We start from the raw sequence: 20,724 nt of genomic DNA, 5'->3' as shown, positions 1-20,724 counted from the left end.
TGGTCTTCCTAGTTGCCTGGGAGAGGTTGTGATGTGTGAGGGGATGATATGGTCTTCTTAGTTGCCTGGGAGAGGTTGTGTGATGTGTGAGGGGATGATATGTTCTTCCTAGTTGCCTGGGAGAGGTTGTGATGTGTGAGGGGATGATATGTTCTTCCTAGTTGCCTGGGAGAGGTTGTGTGAGGGGATGATATGTTCTTCCTAGTTGCCTGGGAGAGGGATGAAATGGTCTTCCTAGTTGCCTGGGATAGGTAGTGTTGTGTGAGGGGATGATATGTTCTTCCTAGTTGCCTGGGAGAGGTTGTGTGATGTGTGAGGGGATGATATGTTCTTCCTAGTTGCCTGGGAGAGGTTGTGTGATGTGTGAGGGGATGATATGTTCTCCCTAGTTGCCTGGGAGAGGTAGTGATGTGTGAGGGGATGATATGTTCTTCCTAGTTGCCTGGGAGAGGTTGTGTGAGGGGATGATATGTTCTTCCTAGTTGCCTGGGAGAGGTTGTGTGATGTGTGAGGGGATGATATGTTCTTCCTAGTTGCCCGGGAGAGGTTGTGTGATGTGTGAGGGGATGATATGTTCTTCCTAGTTGCCTGGGAGAGGTTGTGTGATGTGTGAGGGGATGATATGTTCTTCCTAGTTGCCTGGGAGAGGTTGTGATGTGTGAGGGGATGATATGTTCTTCCTAGTTGCCTGGGAGAGGTTGTGATGTGTGAGGGGATGATATGTTCTTCCTAGTTGCCTGGGAGAGGTTGTGTGATGTGTGAGGTTGTGTGAGGGGATGATATGGTCTTCCTAGTTGCCTGGGAGAGGTTGTGTGATGTGTGAGGTTGTGTGATGTGTGAGGGGATGATATGTTCTTCCTAGTTGCCTGGGAGAGGTTGTGTGATGTGTGAGGGGATGATATATTCTTCCTAGTTGCCTGGGAGAGGTTGTGATGTGTGAGGGGATGATATGTTCTTCCTAGTTGCCTGGGAGAGGTAGTGATGTGTGAGGGGATGATATGTTCTTCCTAGTTGCCTGGGAGAGTTTGTGATATGTTCTTCCTAGTTGCCTGGGAGAGGTTGTGATGTGTGAGGGGATGATATGTTCTTCCTAGTTGCCTGGGAGAGGTTGTGATGTGTGAGGGGATGATATGTTCTTCCTAGTTGCCTGGGAGAGGTTGTGATGTGTGAGGGGATGATATGTTCTTCCTAGTTGCCTGGGAGAGGTTGTGTGATGTGTGAGGGGATGATATGTTCTTCCTAGTTGCCTGGGAGAGGTTGTGATGTGTGAGGGGATGATATGGTCTTCCTAGTTGCCTGGGAGAGGTTGTGATGTGTGAGGGGATGATATGGTCTTCTTAGTTGCCTGGGAGAGGTTGTGTGATGTGTGAGGGGATGATATGTTCCTCCTAGTTGCCTGGGAGAGGTTGTGATGTGTGAGGGGATGATATGTTCTTCCTAGTTGCCTGGGAGAGGTTGTGTGAGGGGATGATATGTTCTTCCTAGTTGCCTGGGAGAGGTTGTGAAATGGTCTTCCTAGTTGCCTGGGATAGGTAGTGTTGTGTGAGGGGATGATATGTTCTTCCTAGTTGCCTGGGAGAGGTTGTGTGATGTGTGAGGGGATGATATGTTCTTCCTAGTTGCCTGGGAGAGGTTGTGTGATGTGTGAGGGGATGATATGTTCTCCCTAGTTGCCTGGGAGAGGTAGTGATGTGTGAGGGGATGATATGTTCTTCCTAGTTGCCTGGGAGAGGTTGTGTGAGGGGATGATATGTTCTTCCTAGTTGCCTGGGAGAGGTTGTGTGATGTGTGAGGGGATGATATGTTCTTCCTAGTTGCCCGGGAGAGGTTGTGTGATGTGTGAGGGGATGATATGTTCTTCCTAGTTGCCTGGGAGAGGTTGTGTGATGTGTGAGGGGATGATATGTTCTTCCTAGTTGCCTGGGAGAGGTTGTGATGTGTGAGGGGATGATATGTTCTTCCTAGTTGCCTGGGAGAGGTTGTGATGTGTGAGGGGATGATATGTTCTTCCTAGTTGCCTGGGAGAGGTTGTGTGATGTGTGAGGTTGTGTGATGTGTGAGGGGATGATATGGTCTTCCTAGTTGCCTGGGAGAGGTTGTGTGATGTGTGAGGTTGTGTGATGTGTGAGGGGATGATATGTTCTTCCTAGTTGCCTGGGAGAGGTTGTGTGATGTGTGAGGGGATGATATATTCTTCCTAGTTGCCTGGGAGAGGTTGTGATGTGTGAGGGGATGATATGTTCTTCTTATTTAAGCTTCACTCTTAAATAAGTCTGTAGTGAAGTTTGACATCTATCTCTGGCACGATGACCCTGGTTGTAGTCGTTCATTCTACACTATTTTGTGTTGGTGTTTTGCGATGTTTCTTTTTTATATGATAGGCTTCTGGATCGGTACTAGAGGCATACCTAATAGGGGTTGTGGTTGGGTATTCACAGGTGGCTTATAGATGGTAGAGCTGGGATGGGCGGTTGTCTTTTGGGAGGTTATGGGTGGGCAGTGTAGTGTGAACCTGGCAGAGTTGGGGTTGAATACCCTGGTTCTGTGTCTTTATCTGTAATTACATGGTGGAGATTGGGCAGAACTCTAAAGCCCTGTAGATATCTCTGCAGGGACACCGTGCTCCAGGCTGCAGGCAGACAGACAGCAGGGTCTGGGAGTGTGAAGCAGAACCAGCCCTCATCATGCTGTAATCCCACCACAGACGTTTTCCCCTGGGACCAGGGCTGGTGTTCCTTCCTGTCCTCTACGGTTCTGGTTCTGTGGCCTGGCTGCCTGGCGTTCTCTGCCGGGAAGCCTGCTGGGGCGCTGGGAGAGGCAGCCCACTCTGTTGTGCTCTAGTTGTTCTTGTCGGTTTGTCATCCCTAAAGTTTCCAGCGTATCCTAGGAGACGTCCTGACACTCAGTTGCAGATGGTAGCCGGTGGACCATGGCAGTTTGTCACAATGTGTATTGGAATTCACAGTAGGAATGAAATATGAAACAAATATGTCATTATACTTACTTCACTCATCTATCATTTCCCTTGAACACCTCCCTCCTACTTGTATCTCAACCTTGCCAGGATTATAGGATGAAATACCTGATTTGTCTGAGACATTGTGAAGGTCAATTTATTTTACTCCGGTGGCATCCAGCTAATGGTAATATATACTGTGATGCTGATGGTTTATTTACTTGTTGCATCTGACTGGTCCACTTCACAGTAATAACAATAATTGCATTATGAAAAAGAGGACACTTTGTCCTGGATTGAATATCTTCATACTCTGCTGTGATGATGATGTTTGGCTTCACCATAAAGAACAGAGAACAAACTTCAGCACAAATGAAGAGGGCAGAATTATTCCCACTCAGTTAAGTGTCTTTTGAAGTTTAATCTGCAAAAACCAATAAGAGGATGCAAAGTGGAGCCTGTGAGTCAACAGTCCCAGTGTTTGATGGGTAAACGGACAGTCAAATGGATGATCTGAAGAGACGTTCATTTTTCTTTAGGCAAATTGGGCTGCTAGGCGACTAATTGATTGATTGCGTGACTTGCTGATACAATCAAAGATCCGGCCTGATTTCTGACGATAAATCGATTTGATTAATTAGATTTCCTGTGATGGAGGGGGAACCCTGCGATGGCGGTGAAGAGTGGGGGAAAGACATCACCAAGTCATACATCCATCGTGGAGCCGACAGCCATGAGGGTTTAGTGTGGTAATGAGAGGAGCCTAGATCTCACTGCTGACATTACCAATGCGCCAGCTACCTCTGACCCACTCCCGAGATTAACCTGCACATGTTCACATAAACACTGCTGATATGAAAAAGATGGGGAGGGAGAGACGTGACTTTTTCAGTTTATCGGGTGCATACATCATTAGGGGAACAACTAAAAAAATCTATTGCACATTCCAGAGTAAATAAAAACATATCTTGTACAGGGTAATACGAGTACCTCTTGTTGACTCTCTACATATTACATTTAGCTGGGTGTTTAAATGCTGATTTAAAGCAAGATGGAGCCCATTCTCACCTGTAAATACTTTATGGCCCTTTTGAGAGACATGGCAGGGAACTGGCTGTGTGGTACCCACTCCACACCCCCCTGCACACATGTACAGTTCATGGACACACATGCATACATGCAGACGTACACACATACACCCCTCCGAGGAGAGCAGCTACAATAAACTGTGTGCTGTGGACATCAGGGATGCTTTTTATTTGCTGTGGTTCAGAAAAGGCTGTTCTGGTGATATGCAGCATCTTACAAAATCACTCTCTGCCTTCCTCCTGAGATCAGTACTGTACAGTATACTAATGATTAAGTTGCATTGGGCAGCTCTTTGTCCAGATGTTATTTGCCTTGATAATACAATAAAACAATACAGGCAGTTCATTTTATTTAGGCATACATTATGAAAGTTACTGTGTTCACCAAAGCAATCTACTTTGCTATTGCAAATCTATAAATGGTTTTCCTATTGCAAATCTATAAATGGTTTTCCTACTGCAAATCTCACATAAGATTCCCATTCATGGGATGTTAATGTATCTGCTGGGTCTTGCAGCTTTTGTGACAGCAACACTCTTAAGTTTTACACAGCTTGTTGTCAGCCCAGGTTGTATTTTCACTCTCACAGTTCTATTTAAATACATTTATTTTTGGTTCAAATACTGGAAAATTATAAGAGCGCGATAGTGGCAGAGAATAAAGGAGCCCCCTCTCTCAGACAGGTGGCCCTGGTTCATGATGCCGGGCCCCAGGGGCCCCTGGAACACTGAGAGAGAGAGAGGAGGGACGAGTATCTCAGCGCACAGGTGGTGTGAAACGCAGCCCTCTCTCCTCACCTGAAATATTTAGATTCTTCTGGCGGCGGCGCTTTGATCTTCCTGCAATCGACAAGGGAAAATAGGGGGGAGAAAACAACAACAAAACAAGAGGAAGATCAGCACACCTGAGAATGAACAGATTGTTTATTCTCTCTTAAGACAATGCCAATCGCAGGTTGTGTGTTTCGCTGCTTCACTATAGTCATTTGTGGTGAAAAGTGGGCCAATGTGGTGATGACTTTATTTGTAGAGCTTTACAGAGCGTTGTCTTATTCTCATGCTGAAATTAATGGTTGGTTTAGAAGAGCGAATCGTCCATCGCAGTCCATTTCATTCAGTAATTGTAGAGCATCACTCTTAAAATATATATACACTAAGGTTCAAAAGTTTGGGGTCACTTAGAAATATCCTTGTTTTTGATAGAAAAGCACATTTTTTGTCCATTAAAATAACATAACATTGATCAGAAATACAGTGTAGACATTGTTAATGTTGTAAATGACTATTGCAGCTGGAAACGGCAGATTCTTTGCTGGAATATCTACATAGGCGTACAGAGACCCATCATCAGCAACCATCACTCCTGTGTTATAATTTAATGTTGTGTTAGCTCATCCAAGTTGAATATTTTAAAAGGCTAATTGATCATTATAAAACCCTTTTGCAATTATGTTAGCACAGTTGAAAACTACTGTTCTGATTAAAGAAACAATAAAACTGGCCTTTAGACCAGTTGAGTATCTGGAACATCAGCATTTGTGGGTTCGATTACAGGCTCAAAATGTCCAGAAACAAAGACCTTTCTTAAACTCATCAGTCTATTCTTGTTCTGAGAAATTAAAGCTATTCCATGCGAGACATTTCCAAGAAACTGGAGTTCTCGTACAACGCTGTGTACTACTCCCTTCACTGATCAGTGCAAACGGTCTCTAACCAGAATAGAAAGAGGAGTGGGAGGCCCCGGTGCACAACTGAGCAAGATAACAAGTACATTAGAGTGTCTAGTTTGAGAAACACCTCACAAGTCCTCAACTGGTAACTTCATTAAATAGTACATGCAAAACACTCTCAATGTCAACAGTGAAGAGGCGCCTCTGGGATGTTGGCCTTCTAGGCAGAGTTGCAAAGAAATAGCCATATCTCAGACTGGCCAATAAAAATAAAAGATGGGCAAAATAACCATTTGTAGACCGCCACAAGTCTGGTTCATCCTTGGGAGCAATTTCCAAATGCCTGAAGGTACCACGTTCATCTGTACAAACAATTGTACGCAAGTATAAAAACCATGGGACCACGCAGCCGTCATACCGCTCTGGAAGGAGATGCATAGAGATGAACATACTTTGGTGCAAAAAGTGCAAATCATTCCCAGAACAACAGCAAAGGCCCTTGTGAAGATGCTGGAGGAAACTGGTACAAAAGTATCTATATCCACAGTAAAACGAGTCCTATATCGACATAACCTGAAAGGCCGCTCAACAAGGAAGAAGCCACTGCTCCAAAACCGACAAAAAAAGGTCAGACTACGGTTTATAACTGCACATGGCTACAAAGATCATACTTTTTGGAGAAATGTCCTCTGGTCTGATGAAACAAAAATAGAACTGTTTGGCCATAATGACCATTGTTATGTTTGAAGGTAAAAGGGGGATGCTTGCAAGCCGAAGAACACCATTCCAACCGTGAAGCACGGGGGTGGCAGCATCATGTTATGGGGGCTCTTTGCTGCAGGAGAGACTGGTGCACTTCACAAAATAGATGGCATCATGGGGTAGGAAAATTGTGTGGATATATTGAAGCAACATCTCAAGACATCAGTCGGGAAGTTAAAGCTTGGTCGCAAATGGGTCTTCCAAATGGACAATGACCCCAAGCATACTTCCAAATTTGTGGCGAAATGGCTTATGGAAGGGGAGACGCTAGCATCTCAACTGGCCAACTGCTGGGGGAAGTGCAGAGCGCCAGATTCAAATAAAATGCTATAAAATTCAAACTTTCATTAAGTCACACATGTAAGATACTCAAGTAAAGCTACACTTGTGAATCCAGCCAACATGTCAGATTTAAAAAATGCTTTTCGGTGAAAGAATAAGAAGCTATTATCTGATAGCCTGCACCATCTGCACCAGCAGTAAACAAAGGAGCTAGCATAGCAGGCGCTACACAAAACGCTGAAATAAAACATAAAATATGCATTACCTTTGACGAGCTTCTTTTGTTGGCACTCCAATATGTCCCATGAACATCACAATTGATCCTTTTGTTAGATTAATTCTGTCCATATATATCGAAAATGTCAATTTTTTAAAGCGCGTTTTGATCCAGAAAAAAACAACTTACAAAAACGCAATGTCACTACAAAATATTTCAAAAGTTACCTATAAACTTTGCCAAAATATTTCAAACTACTTTTGTAATACAACGTTAGGTATTTTTAAATGTTAATAATCGATCAAATTGTAGACGGGGCAATCTGCATTCAATACAGGAAAGAAAAGAAACCAGCACTGCTTTCCACATCTTGCGCAACTCTCACAAAAGTGTTCCGAGTTGGCCTACTTCTTCATAGCACAAAGGAATAACGTCAACCATATTCCAAAGACTGGCGACATCAAGTGGAAGCGGTAGGAACTGAAAATAGGATCCTATTAAATATCCAATGGCAAAGACAAAATAGGGAACAAAGAGGGGGAATAAATTACAATAATCTGAACAGTTAGTCCTCGGGTTTTGCCTGCTACATAAGTTATGTTATACCCACAAACATGATTCAAACAGTTTTAGAAACGTCAGTGTTTTCTATCCAAATATATGAATACTATGCATATCTTATATTCTTGGCATGATTAGCAGGAAGTTGAAATTGTGCACGCTATTTGTCCAAAAGTGAAAATTTTGCCCCCTAGCTTTAAGAGGTTAATTAAGGATAACAAAGTCAAGGTATTGGAGTGGCCATCACAAAGACCTGACTTCAATCATATGGAAAATTTGTGGGCAGAACTGAAAAAGCGTGTGTGAGTAAGGAGGCCTACAAACCTGACTCAGTTACACCATCTCTGTCAGGAGGAATGGGTCAAATTTCACCCAACTTCACCCAAGCTTGTGGAAGGCTACCCGACATGTTTGACCCAAGTTAAACAATTTAAAGGCAATGCTACCAAATACTAATTGAGTGTACGTAAACTTCTGACCCACTGGGAATGTGATGAAATAAATACAAGTTTAAATAAATCATTCTCTCTACTATTATTCTGACATTTCACATTCTTAAAATAAAGTGGTGATCCTAACTGACCTAAGACAGAGACTTTTTACCAGGATTAAATGTCAGGAATTGTGAAAAACTGAGTTTAAATGTATTTGGCTAAGGTGTATGTAAACCTCTGACTTCAACTGTATATATACAGTACCAGTCAAAAGTTTGGACACTCCTACTCATTCGAGCGTTTTTCATTATTTTTTTTCCTAATTTCTACATTGTAGAATAATAGTGAAGACATCAAAACTATGAAGTAACACTTATGGAATCATGTAGTAACCAAAAAACTGTTAAATGAAACAAAATATATTTAATATTTGAGATTCTTCAAAGTAGCCCCCCTTTGCCGTAATAACATCTTTGCACACTCTTGGCATTCTCTCAATCTGCTTCACCTGGAATGCTTTTCCAACAGTCTTGAAGGAGTTCCCACAAATGCTGAGCACCTTTCCTTCACTCTACGGTCCAACTCACCCCAACCCATCTCATTTGGGTTGAGGTCGGGTGATTGTCGAGGCCAGGTCATCTGATGCAGATCTCCATCACTCTCCTTCTTGGTCAAATATCCCTTACACAGCCTGGAGGTGTGTTCGTTCATTGTCCTCTTGGGAAAAACAAATAATAGTCCTACTAAGCACAAACCAGATGTGATGGTGTATTGCTGTGGTAGCCATGCTGGGTAAGTGTGCCTTGAATTCTAAATAAATCACTGACTGTGTCACCAGTAAAGCACCCCCACACCATCACACCTCCACCTCCACCTCCATGCTTCACTGTGGGAACCACACATGCGGAGATCATCTATTCACCTACTCTGCGTCTCACAAAGACACAGTTGTTGGAACCCAACATATCAAATTCAGACCAAAGGACAGATTTCCACCTGTCTAATGTCCATTACTCGTGTTCCTTGGCCCAAGCAAGTCTCATATTCTTATTGGTGTGTTTCTTTGCAGCAGTTTGACCATGAAGGCCTGATTCACTCAATCTCCTCTGAACAGTTGATGTTGAGATGTCTGTTACTTGAACTCCGTGAAGCATTTATTTGGGCTGCAGTTTCTGAGGCTGGTAACTCTTATGAGCTTATCCTCTGCAGCAGAAATCCTGGGTCTTCCTTTCCTGTGGCGGTCCTCACGAGAGCCAGTTTCATCATTGCTGTTGATGGTTTTTGCGACTGCACTTGACATTGCACTTGACATTTTCCAGATTGACTGACCTTCATGTCTTAAAGTAATGATGGATTGTCATTTCTCTTTGCTTATTTGAGCTGTTCTTGCCTCAATATGGACTTGGTCTTTTACCAAATAGTCCTATCTTCTGTATACCATCCCTACCTTATCACAACACAACTGATTAGCTCAAATGCATTAAGAAGGAAATAAATTCCACAAATTAACTTTTAACAAGGCACACTGGTTAATTGTAATGCATTCCAGGTGACTACCTCATGAAGCTGGTTGAGAGAATGCCAAAAAATGTGCAAAGCTATCATCAAGAAAAAGGGTGGCCACGTTTAACACTTTTTTTGGGTTACTTCATGATTCCGTATCTGTTATTTCATAGTTTTGAGATCTTCACTATTATTCTACAGTGTAGAAAATAGTGAAAATAAACAAAAATCCTGGAATGAGTAGGTGTTTCCAAACTTTTGAAGGGTGTGTGTGTGTGTGTGTGTGTGTGTGTGTGTGTGTGTGTGTGTGTGTGTGTGTGTGTGTGTGTGTGTGTGTGTATATTTTTTATTTATTAAGAGAGATGCTCTACAGGTCCTTTGCCTTTGACAATTACGAATGGACTGTGATGGACGATTCTCTCTCAGAAACCAACCATTAATTTCAGCATGAGAATAAGACAACACACGATAAAGCTCTACAAATAAAGTCATCACCACCACGTTGGACCACTTTTATATACAGTCAAATCTATCATTCACATCCAGTCTCCATTTTACCAGACCTGTTGAGGTTATGTTTTCACTCAGGTTTCAACCCCCCAGCTTGCTAATGAATCCAGGGAGGTCTAATCAGTCAGTGGCCATGTATTACAGTATGACAATAGACATCCTGATTGTAACCACAGACTTGGAGATGAGGAGAACAATGGGCCTAGCTTAATGATGATAAATAAGCTCTTCTAATTGGCAGTTCAATTAGAATGTTCACCCATAGATGGCAGTTTGAAGGTTCTAATTGGAGGACATTTAAAGACATCACTAGGATTCTAGATTCAATGGAAGGGCTATGTTAGGCTGTGGTTTTTATTAGTAAAACATGTTTAAAGTGCTGTCTCAACTGAAGAATACCATAATGGTAATGTGTTACCCTTTCTTATCAATGGTTGTGTGTGTGCGTGTGCACGTGCCTGCTTGCGTGCGCACATGTGTTTAAAAAGAGAAAGAAGCGTTGACGGGACGATGTGCTTTGGTGCATCAGGCTCTAAAACTCCCTAAATGAAGCTGGCTATGACGAACAATGTCTGACAACACCAGTCACACCTTTTGCTGATGGTTGTAACGCTCACGCGCCTCTCATCCCCTTTGTGAGATTTAGCTTGCTGTTTAAAGACAGCCTGACTGACTGGGGATTAATTATTTGGGATGATTTATCAGGCTTACTAGTCCAGGGTTTAGAAAGGTGTCAAAATTTAAATGTGATTTTCAGCCTACATAACTATTCAATACCACGACTTTCTACTTCCTATGTACTGTACTACTGCTGCATAGTGGACACTCTGATACCAATCACTGTATGGTTTGAACACAGTGGAGTAGTGGAAATGAGAGCAGCCGAATGAACAGGGAGGTATTATGGTAGACAGTTGTGTAGAGATGTAGAGAGCTGCTTGCCTGTCAGTCGGTCGGTCAGCCCAGGGAGGGAGGCCAGATAAGGGCTCATCCTGTATATGGACAGAAGCCAGCCAGCCAGCCGAGGCCCTGCCCTGAACCCCTCTCCCTCCCCAGCCTTCTTTTTCTTTTTCTCCACCCCTCAGCGGCTGGGGGGTGCCAGTAATAACGTTGAGGCCAGACTAGACTGCAGCGATCGGGGCCATTGATTGTGGTGATTTGATTTATAGATCGATCCCACTCAAATGTGACGTCTGAGATGCGGGGTCAATCTTGTGCCCTACAGAGAATAGGAGGGGATAAGGAATGTATAAAAGGAAACTAGACTTATCTTAATCACACACTGGCTCCAGTGCTGCCTTGCTACGACCAGTGTGTGTGCTCTTTTGTGTGTGAGCTTGCATGCAATGTGTGTTTGTGTCACTTGGTGTGCGTATGCGGTGGGGGTTGTGAGGCTCCACAGTCACCAGGCAGAACAGAGTGGATCTATAAATTGATGGAATTCAAAGCCTCCAGCATCGATTACCATTATAACTAACAGCAGCACACAGAATGTCTGATTATTTTTAGACAAAGATTCTGTGCTCTCAGCAGCAATTCTGCTGATGCTGTCACACTTTCAGACATTTGCCTATGATTGCAATTAGATGAGATGCAAAAAGAAAAATAATACCCATCTGCATTTTCCCCTGTCCTCCTCGCCTATTTCCCCCTTTATTTGTGCTGTCCAAGCCCGCTGCATACAATAGTGTGTGCCTGTGAGTGTACATTCTATTGCAGTGTCTTGGTAGTTTTTCCCACCATGTTTTGTCTTGGTGGAAGGCCAAGAAACAGCTTATGGCCACAGATGTAATTGAGAGGGGTTGGTTTAAGGAATCAATTTCAAATATACTGTTTTACAATATAGTAGTTTCACATTTTTACAGAAAACATTTTATACATGTTTCTCACACACTACTGATTTTGTATGTCTTTTATGTATTGAATGTTTTTACCGACGGACGTCAATGGATATGTCGTGGGATTGATGGACTTTAATAAGCATTAATATTATTACCACTTGCTAACATCAATGTTTGTAATGGTCCAATAGTGATTTATTTCATAGCATTGTCGATACATTGTAGTACCAAAAATATGATGTTCCTGATATCAAGATCTCTCCACTGCTTTCTTATCACCATTATCCTCCATTTTGCTTGTTTTGTTTTTCATGTCCCTCCGTGGAGTCTAAAAGGACTACTCCCTGTAGTCTTTTCAGCAACACAACACACAAGCTTAAATACCTGACCCACCTAAATCTGTGTGACTGACTTTGTCAGGACATGTGACTTCTCCTCCACAGAGACTGTCGTCAGCTCCTCCACAGATACTGTCCTCCTCAGGACCAGGCCTGGGCACACCCTCCCTCTGGACCGGCCCTGCTCAGCATCCCCATTACCCCCTCTCCTCCTTCAACTACCCCCCCTCTTCCTCCTACCCCCACCCCAGTGATAGCTCTGCCCTCCCTCGGGGAAACTCATCAATTACGTCCGGATGTTTGACTGGCAGAGGCTTAATGACAGGAGCTCGGTATTGACCTGACTGCTACACACTGAAAATTCGGTCCCGATCGCCTTTAAAAAAAACTTGTCAAACGATTCCTGGGAAATTCTTCTTTGCACAGGGAATCAAACTTGTTTACTCCCCCCTATTTTCAATGTAAGTAATCAAGAGTATAGTAGCTCTAGATGTGTGTCTTTTTGGACTCTCCATGCGGATTCATGGAGATAAGTGAATCTTATCAGAGACCTCAGTTACCCATAACTCAAGGTGAAATGGATCAGCTTTGATTAGTGAGGTGTAAAATATTTTAGTTCAAGAGACTTCAAGTACACTGTGTTGTACAGTTGCTCCATCATCCGTCTCCTCAAGAAAACCAAACAGGGAAACAATGTTCTGCTTCAGTTCCCTTCAAGAATGTGGGCAGACACCAGGTTTCATTTGATGTGCTATTGCCCAGCCTTTTCAGCTAGTGTTGTTTTACTCATATAGATGTATTTACTTGTCTTGTTGGTTGTGTCACGACTTCCGCCGAAGTCGGTTCCTCTCCTTGTTCAGGCGGCGTTCGGCGGTCGACGTCACTGGCTTTCTAGCCATCGCCGATCCACCTTTCGTTTTTCCATTTGTCTTGTCTTGTTTTCCTACACACCTGGTTTCAATTCCCTCAGTATGAGACATGTATATAACCCTCTGTTCCCCCCCATGTCTGTGTGTGGAATTGTTTGTTGTTTCGTGTATGTGCACGCTAGACTGGTTTGCGCTGGGTTATGTCAACCCATATTGTATTTAGTGTTCTTAGTGCCGTGTGTTTGTTCGCCGAAATAAAAGGCTCCTTTGGCTACCCAACTTCTGCTCTCCTGCGTCTGACTCCCTTACAGCCAGTTACACTTACCTAACAGGTTGAGCTACTCACAATTGAATGGAAAATGAAATCCATGGTATATTTAACATACAATAAAAATAAGTGGTATATTATGATGCCATTTGATAGGTTTTTACATTCCTTGCCCAACACTAGACTCATGTTTTCACTTTTGCAACTAATGAACTTGGTGGAGACTTTGAGGATATACTGCAAACACTGAACTATACACTCCAATTACACTTTACCCACATAACCAGTGCTTGACTTGGGATGAAAGAAGTGCAGGAGCTATCTTTGTCCAAGTTGGTCCATTAGACTATGTTCACCGAAACTCACAAACAATATTTTGCTACAGAGTAGAAGTCGACCGATTTGATGATTTTTCAAAACCGATAAAGATTATTGGAGGTCCAAAAAAAAAGCCCATGCCGATTTAATCGGCCGATTTTCTTTTTATTTATTTATTTATTTGTAATAATGACAATTACAATACTGAATGAACAGTTATTAACTTAATGTAATACATCAATAAAATCAATTTAGCCTCAAATAAATAATGAAACATGTTACATTTGGTTAAATAATGCAAAAACAAAGTGTTGGAGAAGAAAGTAAAAGTGCAATATGTGCCATGTAAGAAAGCTAACGTTTCAGTTCCTTGCTCAGAACATGAGAACATATGAAAGCTGGTGGTTCCTTTCAACATGAGTCTTCAATATTCCCAGGTAAGAAGTTTTAGGTTGTAGTTATTATAGGAATTATAGGACTATTTCCCTCTATACCATTTGTATTTCATTAACCTTTGACTATTAGATGTTCTTATAGGCACTTTAGTATTGCCAGTGTAACCGTATCGCTTCCATCCCTCTCCTCGCTCCTCTCTGGGCTCGAACCAGGAACACAACGACAACAGCCACCATCGAAGCAGCGTTACCCATGCAGAGCAAGGGGAACAACTACTAGAAGGCTCGGAGCGAGTGACGTTTGAAACGATATTAGCCCGCGCTAACTAGCTAGCCATTTCACTTCTGTTACACCAGCCTCATCTCGGGGGTTGATAGGCTTGGAGTCATAAACAGCGCAATGCTTGACGCACAACGAAGAGCTGCTGGCAAAACACACGAAAGTGCTGTTTGAATGAATGTTTACGCGCCTGCTTCTGCCTACCGCACCGCTCAGTCAGATACTTAGATACTTGTATTCTTGTATGCTCAGTCAGATTATATGCAAGGCAGGACACGCTAGATAATATCTAGTAATATAATCATCCATGTGTAGTTAACTAGTGATTATGATTGATTGTTTTTTTCATAAGATAAGTTTAATGATAGCTAGCAACTTACGCGAATGCAGTAAGCCAAGGTAACAGGCAGTCTGCAACGAGAGAGAGGCAGGTCGTTATTGCGTTGGTCTAGTTAACTGTAAGGTTGCAAGATTGGATCCCCCGAGCTGACAAGGTGAAAATCTGTCGTTCTGCCCCTGAACGAGGCAGTTAACCCACCGTTCCTAGGCTGTCATTGAAAATTGAAAATGTGTTAACTGACTTGCCTAGTTAAATAAAGGTATATAAAATTTAAAAAAATCGGCGCCCAAAAATACAGATTTCCGATTGTTATGAAAACTTGAAATCGGCCCTAATTAATTGGCCATTCGATTGAATCTGTCGACCTCTACTATAGAGACCTTCTCATTTATTAACAGTTGTGGGTTCCTAAAGGTTGCCACCTTTGATATACATTTATTGCAATATTACAACCAAATACTTTTGTCTTTATAAAAGGATTCCCTCATTCAATAAATCAGGAATCAAATGGATAAGGTAGGCTACTTCAAAGAAAGGTATCTAATTAGACATGTTTATGTTTAAGGCTCAAATGTTCATGTTTAAGGGTAGATGTTTAACATTACATGGCTACTGTTTAATAGAGGTGTCGTAACGTTGTATTAGTTAATGTGACGACTGTTGCTCATCGAATGATTAAAGGTTTCTAATTGCGTGATTAACTGAATCAAGCAATTATTAACTCATTAACCTGGGGCACCATGGGAAAATTTGTTTTATTGAGTTTCTATTTCCCAAATGAACTCAAAGAATATCAGAACATCGATTTACAACAGTCGCTAATGAATCAGTTTCCTCTACAGTCTCATTCTGAACGTCGCATAATCCGGGAATCTGCACGGACCCGGGTCTTACCAATGAGTTCGTACCACACCAGTCTTAGTTGAGTATTTATGTACTAGAAAGCTAAAATGATGATAAAAGATATACATACACAAAACACATTCTAGGCTATTGATTAGAACTTAGTATAACGGGCCAACACACTATGGCACGTGTCACCCAAAATGGGGATTTAAAAGAGAGAGAAAAAGAAAGTACACGAGAGAAATATACATTTGGGTGCATTTGTCAGCTAGGCTTATTTTAACCCTATCCTTGCCCCAAACTGCTGCTCTTATGGGTCAGAATATAATGATGTAATTACGTGTGGGAGTTCTCAGATGGGAAGCTCCGCGTGGGTCGTTTAGGCTTCTCAATGACTCACTTCTCCCGCGAAAATCTCTGGTCGTCCTCACGATGTCAGTGTCCTTTTGGTCTGATTCCTCGCCTTTGCTCTGGGAGGGGTCTTCCTTTAATAACAAAACAAAAATGACATACATTTTCACATTCCAGCTATCGTCATGACCACCATTGTGGCTGACGAAAACCATTGTTCCAAAGTTCCCTTTATTGCATGTTTAATGTTCTGAGGCTGGTTCTCCATAGTAACAGGACAAAGGGATGTTGTCTGTGGCCTAAGATTTACCCTGGGCGTGAGGGGTCATAAAACCCCCACATCTTCAGACCCCTAGATCTCTCCTCCTCTGTTGGGGGTGTTGGGGGTGATCAGGTCTCCTGTAACCTGACCTGATCAGGACAGTCATGACAGAGGGGAATCCCAGCTTTCCAACGGTGCACGTGGAAAGGCGACAAAGACATTAATGCTAGCTATAGTTACTAGCTCGATAACTGCTACAAGTTATGTTTTGAATTGGCTATCTAGTTAGCCTGTTGTCTGTCATTGTTTTATACGTGCTGCTGAAATGTCGAGCTCTCTCTTCTCGGGCAACGGCCCACTCGCACTGGCACACACGCAGCATACACTGGCACACACGGCAGCATACACTGGCACACACGCGGCACACACTGGCAGGCACTGAAGAGTCATTCCGAAGATGGCTGATATGTTGATTAAGTGATTGATCATATTTTAAGTGTGACTTCATTAATTATATTAACACAAATTATGAAACTCATTTAATTACTTTTCATGACCTCAACCTTCATTTGACAACTTGAAATAGTGCATCATGTGTATTCATGACACATTTGCGCAATCTTGAACAGCCTACTGTCACACACGGAGTCACAGACTACTGGCAAATAAACTTGAACAAAGTGGAATCAGGAAATGAACGCCCATTCTCCATTCAATGCATTCTGCTTTGCTCAACATTATTTTTCTTCTGTGTGTGTGCGTCTGGGTCTGCAATAGGCTACTTAGTTTTATAGAGGAGCCGGGAACCAATTCCCCAAAAATGAGATGTGCCAAAATGGCGCTGCGGACAGCTCCGGCCCAAATTAAGCACTGCACATAATTACAATGTAAATACATATGTTATTGGACTCTTCATGTGAAGAAGCAACCAAACATTGTGTTGAATTTGACTGAAATGAGGCATCAATGTGATTTGCTTTACTTTAGTCTCTTCATGGACAATGAAGGGCTGGGCAATTCAGAATCAGCACTATAATCCACACAAAGCCACTTCTACCAGGATTCTCTCTCAGCCAGATTAGCTGGTGGTCTAGGGCTGCTTGAATCTGTTGGAGGCTAGCCCACTCCTAACAGCCAAGTCCCAAATCCCCCAAAGGTCTCATCCAATATGGGTTAGAATGGCTGACTGAAGCGCAGTGACTTACGAATAAGAGCACAGGCAGTCGGAAACCAAATAGGAATGTGTTTCTGACAAAAAAATGATGCCTCCATGAAATGTGTGGTTTTGCTATCAACATCATGATTTGAGATGTGAGATTCCCATGCATGAGAATGGGATAAGCAAAGGGAAGTATAATCCATTCTGACTCTTGGAGAAAGTCCTTAGGCAAAGGACCCATCTCTTAAGAAGGCACAACTGTCCCCAAGAGAGATCAAATAAAACTCATCAATGGGAGCATTCTGTCACTGGTTTTGGAGAGAGAAAGGTGGCCTCTTTCAAGGACCAGTACAGCAATCTATTTACATTGAGATCTGATGAAACTGAAGGGTTAAAATTCTTTCACTGGGAATAAGTGGAATCAGTTACATTTTTCAAATATGGAACTAGAGTTTTGTCCCTAGGTTTTCTCTATTTTGGCTCGTGATAATTTATTAAATTGCTTTTAAGTAAGACTGGAGATTAATTAAAACAGTCAATTTCATTTTCCAGCGTCATATATAAATTCACTGTGTTAATTGAATCCCTCACTCCAGTTTTAATATTATATCCCAGCAGATACAAGGGAAGACCGTCAAATAAAACCAATCCAAGAGGACAGGAAAAGAGATGGGATTTCAAAGGGACAAACGTTGTCAGTGGAGACGAGTACTGGGGCAAGATTTTAGATGTGTTTGTTTTTTTTGCAAAAAGAGTTGGAAATTGGATGATAAGTCAATGGATGCTATTGGATTTGTGAATGCCAAGTGGTGTGGTGAGGCTATAAATGCATGGGTCTGAGGAGTGGCTGTGTACACCGATTACTGGGAATTGTACAGTGGATGTTGATAGGGTGGAGTTTTAGCAAGTACTGCATCACCAGGTATTGAAGGATTTAGACAGATTAATTGTGATTTAGGCAATTGTGACACTAATAGGAAAATGTGGGTTATTAGCACTAGGCCTAGATAAGATACCAGCAGTATATTTCTGTTATTAAAATCCACCTGAAATCAATGCAAAGATGTGGAAGAGAGATTTTAATGAAATAGAGGCTTCAATGTGATCTCTGTTAATCATGGAAAAATAAATTATGTTGTGTGTTGAATTGTGTCTTGTCTAGGCTTAAAATCAGCTCTTAATTTCTCCAGGAAGCCCTATATTTGTTTATAAGGTTGATTGTCAGGTTATTGGTTCCTTCACATGTGACTCTGCTTGCCTTGTTTATTCTTTCTCTCTCTCCTCTCTCTCTTTCTCTCTCCTCTCTCTCTTTCTCTCTCCTCTCTTTCTCTTTCTTTCTCCTCTCTCTCTCTCTCTCTCTTTCTCTCTCCTCTCTCTCTTTCTCTCTCCTCTCTTTCTCTCTTTCTCTCTCTTTTTCTCTCTTTCTCTCTTTCTCTCTCCTCTCTCTCTCTTTCTCTCTCTTTCTCTCTCCTCTCTCACTCTCTTTCTCTCTCTTTTTCTCTCTTTCTCTCTCTCTCTTTTTCTCTCTTCCTCTCTCACTGGAGTTCCATGGCCGTTGCAAGCGTATTGATTATTTCAAATACTGATTATCTAAAATGCCTTCTGCTACTGTAGGCATTGGATTTATTTTGGCTTAATTATTTATGGGCCAGGGCTTGCAGTAAGTATTACCGCTATAAGATCATGAAGGATTACATAGTTAATATTCAGCACTGTATTTTTATTTATGTACACTCTAAGCTGCACTGTATTACTGTTGGCAGCCTCTCTAAGTGGTCTCTCTCTCGCTCTCTCGCTTTCTCTCTCGCACACGCTCTCTGCTGCTCTTCCTCTCTCCCTCTTTTTTTGTGTTTATAGAGGGAGTTAAACTCAGTAGCGTCTGAGCTGGCAGGGCGACAGGAAGAGAGCGAGCACTCGCACAAGCACCTGGTGGAGCTGAGCCGGGAGTTCAAGAGAAATGTCTCGGAGGTTAGTGCCCCCTACCTCCTACACCCTGCCTCCTCCCTACCTCCTACACCCTGCCTCCTCCCTACCTCCTACACCCTGCCTCCTCCCTACCCACTACACCCTGCCTCCTCCCTACCCACTACACCCTGCCTACTCCCTAACTCCTAAACCCTGCCTTCCCCCTACACACTGCCTCCTCCCTACCCACTACACCCTGCCTCCTCCCTACCCACTACACCCTGCCTCCTCCCTACCCCCTGCCTCCTCCCTACCTCCCCCCTGCCTCCTCCCTACCTCCTACACCCTGGCTCCTACCTACCTCCTACACCCTGCCTCCTCCCTACCCCCTGCCTCCTCCCTACCTCCTACACCCTGGCTCCTCCCTACCCCCTACACCCTGCCTCCTCCCTACACCCTGCCTCCTCCCTACACCCTGCCTCCTCCCTACACCCTGCCTCCTCCATACACCCTGCCTCCTCCCTACACACTGCCTACTCCCTACACCCTGCCTCCTTCCTACACCCTGCCTCCTCCCTACACCCTGCCTCCTCCCTACCCCCTGCCTCCTCCCTACCCCCTGCCTCCTCCCTACCTCCTACACCCTGCCTCCTCCCTACCTCCTATACCCTGCCTCCTCCCTACCTCATATACCCTGTCTCCTCCCTACCTCCTACACCCTGCCTCCTCCCTACCTCCTACACCCTGCCTCCTCCCTACCTCCTACACCCTGCCTCCTCCCTACCTCCTACCCCCTGCCTCCTCCCTATACCCTGCCTCCTTCCTACCCACAATACCCTGCCTCCTTCCTACCCACAACACCCTGCCTTCTTCCACCTCCTACACCCTGCCTCCTCCCTACCTCCTACCCCCTGCCTCCTCCCTACCCACTACACCCTGCCTCCTTCCTACCCACAACACCCTGCCTTCTTCCACCTCCTACACCCTGCCTCCTCCCTACCTCCTACCCCCTACCTCCTTCCTACCCACAACACCCTGCCTTCTTCCACCTCCTACACCCTGCCTACACCCTGCCTCCTCCCTACCCACTACACCCTGCCTCCTACCCCCTGCCTCCTCCCTACCCACTACACCCTGCCTCCTTCATACCTCCTACACCCTGCCTCCTCCCTACCTCCTACACCCTGCCTCCTCCCTACCTCCTACCTCCTGCCTCCTGCCTCCTCCCTACCCCCTGCCTCCTCCCTACCCCCTGCCTCCTACCTACCCACTACACCCTGCCTTCTCCCACCTCCTACCCCCTGCCTCCTCCCTACCCACTACCCCCTGCCTCCTCCCTGCCTCCTACCCCTTGCCTCCTCCCTACCTCCTACCCCTTGCCTCCTCCCTACCCTGCTATGAGTTCTGTGTGTCATTCTGTTCGTCTCTTTGTGCCTGGAATTATTTAGTTAATTTTATAATCCGCTTTAGTGCATATAATTTGCGCACAATGCTTGGGACAAGTCCGTCTTATTACCCCAACCCCCCTTCTCCAGGTATGTTAACATTTAAATTAAAATATGTGGTTTA

At 43.7% G+C, this 20,724-nt stretch overlaps 1 protein-coding gene across 4 annotated transcripts in view; it reads left to right on the top strand.

The window, feature by feature from the left end:
* The window catches only part of LOC124034414 (homeobox protein cut-like 2), a 130,134-nt gene that overhangs the window by 31,402 nt on the left and 78,008 nt on the right, over positions 1-20,724 (top strand). For all 4 annotated transcript variants that reach the window (XM_046347604.1, XM_046347603.1, XM_046347602.1 and 1 more), the window contains exon 2: positions 19,108-19,218. In XM_046347604.1, coding sequence (XP_046203560.1) covers positions 19,108-19,218 — 111 coding nt within the window. The remainder of the gene's footprint in view (positions 1-19,107; positions 19,219-20,724) is intronic.

This window comes from Oncorhynchus gorbuscha, linkage group LG04, assembly GCF_021184085.1.
Source record: "Oncorhynchus gorbuscha isolate QuinsamMale2020 ecotype Even-year linkage group LG04, OgorEven_v1.0, whole genome shotgun sequence".
Classification (NCBI taxonomy): domain Eukaryota; kingdom Metazoa; phylum Chordata; class Actinopteri; order Salmoniformes; family Salmonidae; genus Oncorhynchus; species Oncorhynchus gorbuscha.
This window is presented reverse-complemented; position numbering and strand designations above follow the sequence as displayed.